Below are 10,034 nucleotides of genomic sequence, written 5' to 3' on the forward strand. Positions count from 1 at the left end.
AAAAGTAGCTCGAAACGTTTGGACCAACTGGCAAGTAATTTCGTTTTTATTTTCGCCGAAAAAAGTCGATGATAACATCAAACAATTCATCGCGGCGATTAACCAGTTAATCACATAGACCGATTCTCTAAATTCAAATTTTAGTTTTTTTTGTTAACTTTATTGTTGTTTTCACAGAACATACTAGGTTCTTCAAAAATCTCACGTAAACTACAGATAAAATATCTTTGAAATACGGATATTTGGTGAACAGCTTTTGAAAGTTAACTTTAACCTTAACCTTAAAGTAAGGTTGCCAGAATTTTTTCCACTTCCATCCGGGCCTAGCAATTCCGGGCATTTTTTCAAAAAAACCTGGCATAATCCGGGCATGGATTCCAATTTTTAAAATCCAAAATCCGGTCAAAAACCGGGCAAAATTTAGGTGTTATTATATATAAAAGCAAAGAAAAAATGCAAAAAAAAATGAAATTAATGTTTTATGTTGTTCAGATTTCGACTGGTTTTTGTTGATGTGGTTTGACTTTCTTTTCTGAAATCGGCACTGCAGTCTATTTTCGAAATGATGATTATTTTATTTCATCCAACGTTTCGAGACTAGGTTGGTCTCATCCTCAGGGAAAACTACAAGGTTGTACATATTTTGTTGAGTTAATGGATTTGAGCATAATCTGTTTTGTCCTACTTACAATATAGTCATCTCTATGTGGCTTTTGTGAAGACTAATGTCTGGCCCAGTTGTAGATTTTCCTGCTCGAACTGTTAGATTTTGTTAATTGACATTTTTATAATGTTATTTCTAAACTAATCTTACCAATAATAGAAAATTATGATAAATTTAAAACTATCTCACAGAACTTTTCAACGGTGATTTTGAAAGACTGAACAAACGGCTTTTTCAAAATGAAGTGTTGCTTGCGTTTGTCAGTTGGGTATCTGTTTGATTGTTGTCTGTTGTTTGTGTTGGAGGGAGAGAATCTGTGTTTTTAACAATTTTCGGGAGAGATTTTGTTTTATAATTGTGTTTCTTCAGGTTGTTTAGTATGTTAGCGTACATTGCATTAAGATTGTTGGTATCTGTTTTTAAATTGACTGTGTTCGGATTATTGAATATGTGGCACATTTCAAGGAACTTTAAAGTATGTGTGTTGAAACTGCTATCGAGAATTTTTGTCTGTGTTATGTTGAACCTATGTCCCGTCTCCAGACAGTGGTCGATAAGAGCTGTGGTGTCCTTTTCCTTTGGTGCTGCATTCGTAATGATATGTTGATGTTGATGTTGTTGGTCGTTTGTTCCATTGGTTTTGCGTTTCTTCTTGATGTATTGGTCGATCAGCTTGATGTTACTTTTATGGCCTGAAAGTCTTTGATCCAGGGTGTTTTTGGTTTGTCCGATGTATACACACGGACAATCGTTTTGACAAGGTATTTCGTAGATGATGTTAGTTTTTTCCCCATTTGGTTTTGGATCTTTGACTTGGCTGAACAGTTGGCCGACTGTTATAATTTGTCTCGTGGCGATTTTGGTGGACGGAAAATCTTTCACGAAACTTTTGATAAGTTTGTCAGACAGATGGGGCACGTATGGGATGGATCTGTAGGTGCATTCATCTGTTGTTTGTTGGTTGGTGATATCTGTGGTGGCATTCTGGGTGATTGTTGGTTGGTCGGTGTTTTGGGCTATTGGTGGAGATGAGCTGGGTTGTTTTTTTGGCGACTGAGTTTGGTGGCGTTTTTTATGCAGGTTTAAAAGTCTGTTGATTAATGTTCTGGGATAGTTGTTTCTATTGAGGTGCGAGTGGATTGTCTGTGCTATGTCTTGGCTATGGTTGTTGCTGGTTAGGTATGATACTCTGCCTATGAAGTTGTTGGCTACATTAATTTTGTGCTTAAGCTGGTGGCAAGAATGAAAATTGAGCATCCTTCCAGAGGCAATCGGTTTTGTGTACCATTCCGTTGTTAGCGTTTGATCTTGGTTGCGGATGACTACCATATCCAGATAGGGTAGTTTACCTTCTTTTTCTTCCTCTATTGTGAACTGTATCCTATCTTCCTGCTTGTTGAAAGTTTCCAGAAGTATTTGGATATCAGTTTTCGGAATTGCAAGAAACAAATCGTCAACATATTTCCGAATAATGGGGATCGGGAAAGGGAGCGCTTTAAGTGCTCTACCAATTATCGTGTCAAGAACCATCTGTGCTAGAATTGGTGACAGTGGGCTTCCCATAGCTGTGCCGAAAGTTTGTACATAATATGTGTTTTTAAATTGGAAATATGAGGCTTCCATTAGAAATTCTATGATTTCTATGAACAGGTCGAGGTTGATTTGTGTGTTGATCTCCTTCCAGTGTTCGATGAGATTACTAATGACTAAATGTCGGGGTATATTAGTGAATAAAGAGACAACATCCAGAGATATGATGATATAATTATCTGGTAGTTTGATTCCGTTGATATCATCGCAAAATTCGAACGAACTCTTGGTTTCATATTCACTGGTTATCGAACTTCGAAGAATGTTAGCCATAAACTTCGCAAGTTGATAAGTGGGAGCAGTTATATTTGGAATTACTGGTCTTAGTGGGAGCTCGTTTTTGTGAGCCTTGGGTTGGCCATATATCCTGGGGCAAGTTGCATTCGAAATGGACAGTTTTTTGCGTTTATATTTGTCTATAAGGTTCAAATCGAAGAAGCGTTTCGCAAAAGAATTGTTCTTCGTTTGGTAACCACTTGTGGGATCTCTTTTCGTTTTTCTATACGTTCTACTATCGTTAACCAAATGTGTCATCTTCCTTTTGTAGTCTTCAGTGTTCATGATAACAGTTCTGTTACCCTTGTCTGAAGCCAAGACGCATATTTCGGGATGTTGTTTGAGGAATGCTGTTGTTATTTTCTTGGCGTTCATACATAGCTTAGTGTTAGGGTCAGTGTTTTGGATTTGATGCTCAAGACTGTTCATGTGATTCTGGATTATGTTAACAGCTTTGCTGCGATTTGTGTTTTGAATGAGTTCTTCTTTAGTTGTTTCCAATATTCCTTCGATGTCAGCCAGAATGTGGTAGAAGAACTCATTCAAAACACAAATCGCAGCAAAGCTGTTAACATAATCCAGAATCACATGAACAGTCTTGAGCATCAAATCCAAAACACTGACCCTAACACTAAGCTATGTATGAACGCCAAGAAAATAACAACAGCATTCCTCAAACAACATCCCGAAATATGCGTCTTGGCTTCAGACAAGGGTAACAGAACTGTTATCATGAACACTGAAGACTACAAAAGGAAGATGACACATTTGGTTAACGATAGTAGAACGTATAGAAAAACGAAAAGAGATCCCACAAGTGGTTACCAAACGAAGAACAATTCTTTTGCGAAACGCTTCTTCGATTTGAACCTTATAGACAAATATAAACGCAAAAAACTGTCCATTTCGAATGCAACTTGCCCCAGGATATATGGACAACCCAAGGCTCACAAAAACGAGCTCCCACTAAGACCAGTAATTCCAAATATAACTGCTCCCACTTATCAACTTGCGAAGTTTATGGCTAACATTCTTCGAAGTTCGATAACCAGTGAATATGAAACCAAGAGTTCGTTCGAATTTTGCGATGATATCAACGGAATCAAACTACCAGATAATTATATCATCATATCTCTGGATGTTGTCTCTTTATTCACTAATATACCCCGACATTTAGTCATTAGTAATCTCATCGAACACTGGAAGGAGATCAACACACAAATCAACCTCGACCTGTTCATAGAAATCATAGAATTTCTAATGGAAGCCTCATATTTCCAATTTAAAAACACATATTATGTACAAACTTTCGGCACAGCTATGGGAAGCCCACTGTCACCAATTCTAGCACAGATGGTTCTTGACACGATAATTGGTAGAGCACTTAAAGCGCTCCCTTTCCCGATCCCCATTATTCGGAAATATGTTGACGATTTGTTTCTTGCAATTCCGAAAACTGATATCCAAATACTTCTGGAAACTTTCAACAAGCAGGAAGATAGGATACAGTTCACAATAGAGGAAGAAAAAGAAGGTAAACTACCCTATCTGGATATGGTAGTCATCCGCAACCAAGATCAAACGCTAACAACGGAATGGTACACAAAACCGATTGCCTCTGGAAGGATGCTCAATTTTCATTCTTGCCACCAGCTTAAGCACAAAATTAATGTAGCCAACAACTTCATAGGCAGAGTATCATACCTAACCAGCAACAACCATAGCCAAGACATAGCACAGACAATCCACTCGCACCTCAATAGAAACAACTATCCCAGAACATTAATCAACAGACTTTTAAACCTGCATAAAAAACGCCACCAAACTCAGTCGCCAAAAAAACAACCCAGCTCATCTCCACCAATAGCCCAAAACACCGACCAACCAACAATCACCCAGAATGCCACCACAGATATCACCAACCAACAAACAACAGATGAATGCACCTACAGATCCATCCCATACGTGCCCCATCTGTCTGACAAACTTATCAAAAGTTTCGTGAAAGATTTTCCGTCCACCAAAATCGCCACGAGACAAATTATAACAGTCGGCCAACTGTTCAGCCAAGTCAAAGATCCAAAACCAAATGGGGAAAAAACTAACATCATCTACGAAATACCTTGTCAAAACGATTGTCCGTGTGTATACATCGGACAAACCAAAAACACCCTGGATCAAAGACTTTCAGGCCATAAAAGTAACATCAAGCTGATCGACCAATACATCAAGAAGAAACGCAAAACCAATGGAACAAACGACCAACAACATCAACATCAACATATCATTACGAATGCAGCACCAAAGGAAAAGGACACCACAGCTCTTATCGACCACTGTCTGGAGACGGGACATAGGTTCAACATAACACAGACAAAAATTCTCGATAGCAGTTTCAACACACATACTTTAAAGTTCCTTGAAATGTGCCACATATTCAATAATCCGAACACAGTCAATTTAAAAACAGATACCAACAATCTTAATGCAATGTACGCTAACATACTAAACAACCTGAAGAAACACAATTATAAAACAAAATCTCTCCCGAAAATTGTTAAAAACACAGATTCTCTCCCTCCAACACAAACAACAGACAACAATCAAACAGATACCCAACTGACAAACGCAAGCAACACTTCATTTTGAAAAAGCCGTTTGTTCAGTCTTTCAAAATCACCGTTGAAAAGTTCTGTGAGATAGTTTTAAATTTATCATAATTTTCTATTATTGGTAAGATTAGTTTAGAAATAACATTATAAAAATGTCAATTAACAAAATCTAACAGTTCGAGCAGGAAAATCTACAACTGGGCCAGACATTAGTCTTCACAAAAGCCACATAGAGATGACTATATTGTAAGTAGGACAAAACAGATTATGCTCAAATCCATTAACTCAACAAAATATGTACAACCTTGTAGTTTTCCCTGAGGATGAGACCAACCTAGTCTCGAAACGTTGGATGAAATAAAATAATCATCATTTCGAAAATAGACTGCAGTGCCGATTTCAGAAAAGAAAGTCAAACCACAAATGAAATTAATGTTTTATTAATGTAATTGCAGACTTCCAAAAATTTTTTGGAACACTTAAATATTTAAAGGTTTATAAAAGTAAATCAGTGAAATTATTTGAAACAACCGTTGAAAATTTCCATACCGTTAATCGATTTTGCAGAAACTTACTCAAAAACTTTAATTTTTTTTGGTTTCTTTGTGAAAATTGTGAAAAAATCCGGGCAATATCCGGACTTTTTTCACGATATCCGGGCAACCAGGCCGGACCGGACTTTCTCGAAATTTTGCATCAAATATCCGGGCAAACCCGGATAAAACCGGGCAATCTGGCAAGCTTACCTTAAAGGGAACCAATCTAAACACATATGAAAATATCTTGTAACCTGAGTTACAAAATTTATTTCAAACGACTTACTTTTGAACCCGATTGCCTTTAAAAACCTTCAAGTTTGCCTTGAAAGCTCTATAAACGACGTTCTATCGTTGATAGAATATTATTTAAAGGAAAGCTTTACACGAAATTACAGAAACAGGTGGTAAATTCATTCTGGAAAACAATACTTTTCTTACAAAGTATACAAATAAAAATCAATGCGCAGATCGTGGTGAAGAAAAAACTCTAAACAGAGCAAAATCAATACGCTTAACTATTTTAAAATTCAACAATGCTTCGCCATACAAAATGGGAAAATATAAACAAAAAGGTCTATAGACACATTCCACGCGCTTGTACCGCTCAAAAGTGATTTTTATCCGTTCGCGTATCAAAAAATCTCAAAACTGTCTATAATCTTGATAATTCAAATCACACAGAACAAACGGAAAAAAGAGAAAAAAGTTTTTTACACATGTTTTAGAAATTTTGATTTTGAAACTTATTTTTTGTTGGAAAAGTGGTGTTTTGACAACTTTCACAAAATCATTAATTTTAATAGATGGATGATTTGTTTTTGGAAATATTTTTAGTAAGTTTAGAAGCCAAAAAACAAGGCTTCATTTTTTAGAAAAAAGAATTTGTTTATATTCAATGTAGTTGGTTTGAAAAGCGAACAGAAATAGTCGCAAATGAGTGAATTCACGTCACAAAAAAAGGGAAGTTTTTTAGTTTACGAGAAAACTCTGACATTTTTTTTAAATAAAAAATGAGATTTTCTTTGAAAATGATATGACGATTCTAAAACTTTAAAATTTATAGAAATCGGTTGGAATCTAGCTGAGTTACAACAGCGCGAATGAGTGAATTCACGTTACAAAATTTGATTTTTTGTTAAATTGTATATAAAAAGTGTGCTCTGAAAGCTGTTTTGACCCTCCAGATGGTCGGATTTTTACAAATCGAGCATAATTTGGATGATTTTTTTAAATAAGTTCATTATCTTCAAAAAAAATATACAAAAAGATTGAAAAAATATACACTTTTTTTTTTGGTGAATCTTAAAATGAAGACAGTAGTAATTTTAACATATGATCCCTCAATATGTTGCTATTCAAGTGCCAATTAAAATAAGGAAAAAGTTAGGTGCAGATACTGAAAATTTATGATTGTAAAAGTCGGAACAACAAAAAATCGTTTTTGAAAGTGTGCATAGAATTTCAAGGCTCCAAAGAATGGTTCAGGATAATCACAGTATAACTTCATATTTCGTGACGTGAATTCAGTCAATTACCCTGTTCTGTTTGAACTGAGTGAATTCACATCACAACTTTAAATAAGCATAACTTCGTTCGTTGTTGTTCAATCGAGAAGTTCCGTACATCAAATTGTGGGAAATTGTTTTCTTTAGAACTCATTTGAAGACACCGATATTCTATTTCCACAGAGAGAACAGAAAATCAAAGATGTATATACCAAAGTCCGAAATGATTAATTCTAGCCTGAATTCATGTCACAAAAGTAATCAATCACAACTAAAACAACTTAAATTTTAAAATGACTAATTTCATTCATTATATTATATTCATTTTGAAAGAAAATTCAATTTGCGACCGTACATTTTTTTTTCATTTTCAAGTAAATTGGTTGAGTTCTAGAATGATAACAGTGCAGAAAAGTCCGGAAAAGCGATTCCACGCCACAGTGGAATGTATCTTTAGCTTAATTAGCTTGGTTAAAATAAATTTGTCGTATTCGTATTCTAGAGAGAAGTTTCCAGACTTGAAATTTTTATTTCAATAAAGTTTTAAAATTTTTACAGTGTTCCTGAATTGATTATGATTTTTTAATTTTTTTATCCTTTTTCTAAAAAAAATAAAGTTTTACAATTCAAGTGAAATGTTGCACAGTTTGTTATCATGATAAGAGAATCAATATTAAGGTCTTTAAGCAGTAAAACTTCGGCTTTAAAAAACCTTTATATACACAGAAAAAAAAATCTGAGCTTAACATTTCATGTATAATTTGATTTCATGTAAAATTCGGTCAAATGTATTGAAAATCATAACGCAGCCATGATTTTCGCATGAAACGATGTTTTGAATCAAAATCGTTGCAAGGTGTTTCTTATTGTTTGCCAATTTTTATAAGTATAAAAAAAGTGAAATCCTTTTAAAATCGTCCATCAAAAAACAAATTGTATATTGCCATTTTGTAAAAAAAAAAAGTGTGATTAGGCGGCATCCATAAATTACGTAACGCAAAATATGCACTTTTTGGACCCCCTCCCCCCCGTATGTCACAAATCGTAACGCTTTGACGTACCCCCCTATGAAAATTACGTAACGCTGATAATAACCCCTCTCCCCTCCTCCGATTTTCTCATGTTCAAAAATACTGATTTTCGAAGGTCAAAACAGAGAATTTTTTTAACGTTCTTTAAAACGGAATGAATATCATCGATCAGAATAGCTTCTTAGTACTCATTGATGATAATTCTCTGATAAAATAAATTGAATGTCTTATTACGAGTTGCTCTGTGCTTGTTAACTGATGATCTACCTTGTTTATGTTATTTTGTTCAAAGAGCATAACTTGCTACGCAAAATTTACTCCACTTAGTAATATTCGTCGGAATAATCAAAATTGCGTTTTTAAATCAATTGAGAAAAAATAGTAAATTTTTCTTAAAGTTCAATTGAGTTCTTGGGGATAAATGTACCCAAGATTCGGTTTTCCAACGGTTATTTCACGGTTATTTCAATACACATTTTAAAGAATCTATCCCACAATCATTAAAAAGCAAAGGTTACAATCCTTTTTCTATCATATTGAAGCTGACAAATTTTAGGCTGATTTGGGTTTGCTTATCATTCTGCTATAATTGCATGACATCTAAATAGTTGCGATGAAACTGAAATTTTTAAGGAAAAAATCGTTACGTAACGATGAGCATACCTCCCCCCTCCCCTATGTCACAATTCGTAACGATCGAGCTTACTCCCTCCCCCCCCCCTAGGAGCGTTACGTAATTTATGCATGCCCCCTTAGGGGAGAATTAGGATATTCCACAGGGATGGATACTTGACTCCTCAGCTATATCTCGAAACTGGAATGTAGATCAAATGTTCTAGACAAAATTTATATACAGCACAAACAACATACTTGTTATCTAAACAAAAATAACGAAAATTTATATTATGAGCTATTGCACTTTGTTTGACAAATCTATCAAAGCGTGACTTTATGATCATTTTAAAATGGTTCCCAGCCGAAAAAATATAATTAAAATATAAATTTCGATTTGTCAATCGTTTGAATATAATATGAACTTCTCAATGCCATATTTTAAAAGCAATAGTAAACTCTCAATATTTTTAAGAAACAAATTTCCATAATATATGTTATGGGTTCACTTGATCCTTCAAGTGCAAATGATATATATTTCTGATAATATTGGTTGTGGATAATTTCTAAGCAAGAAATTATTTATATTTATCCAATGGCTTATATTTATTCAATATTTTCCCTAAAAAAGGACTCAACAAAGTGCATTTATCTGAAAATTAGAAAATTGCGCCTTTAAGTATGCAATGAATACAGCGTAGAAGACAAACTTTTAGAATCATTTTTGTCTGACACTTATGAACTGTGAAATGAAAACTGATATGGCCAAAAAAGTCAGTGAAATTTTTATCTTTAGATTTTGCATGGTTTTTTGTTAAAGCTTAAAGCGCCCTGAATAAAGGATCAAGTATCCTTTAATAAAAAAAATCCATGCCCCTTTAACTTTCAAATTATCACAGTTTTTTCTAGTCTCACAAAAACGTATCTAGTTCATCTACGGATTCATGTATCGATTTACCTTTTGCACCATATAAACTTGAAATTACGTGATGTCAGAAAATGCAAAAAAAATATATGATGAAAACAAGAAAAAGGGATCAAGTATCCCCATTCTCCGCTAAGGCTAAAACGTGTTAAAGTACAGCAATATTCCATACCGTGCAGGGTTTATCTGAATTTTTAATATAGTCCCGTTAACACTTTTTGGATGGATGATTTTGGAAACAATTTTTCATTTCTTTTCAAAATAGGTAGCACTAAGTTTA

At 34.5% G+C, this 10,034-nt stretch overlaps 1 protein-coding gene across 1 annotated transcript; it reads right to left on the minus strand.

The window, feature by feature from the left end:
* Positions 1-898: 898 nt before the first annotated feature.
* LOC129752680 (uncharacterized) lies at positions 899-3,136 on the minus strand. Its single transcript, XM_055748448.1, has one exon. The coding sequence runs from the start codon at positions 3,134-3,136 to the stop codon at positions 899-901; it is 2,238 nt and encodes a 745-aa protein (XP_055604423.1).
* Positions 3,137-10,034: the final 6,898 nt, after the last annotated feature.

The sequence above is a fragment of the Uranotaenia lowii genome, chromosome 3 (genome assembly GCF_029784155.1).
Source record: "Uranotaenia lowii strain MFRU-FL chromosome 3, ASM2978415v1, whole genome shotgun sequence".
NCBI classification, from domain to species: Eukaryota; Metazoa; Arthropoda; class Insecta; order Diptera; family Culicidae; genus Uranotaenia; species Uranotaenia lowii.

What these genes read in the sequence shown, in the direction of transcription:
- LOC129752680 (XM_055748448.1), bottom strand. Translation starts at nt 3,136, where the DNA reads ATGCTCAAGACTGTTCATGTGATTCTGGATTATGTTAACAGCTTTGCT.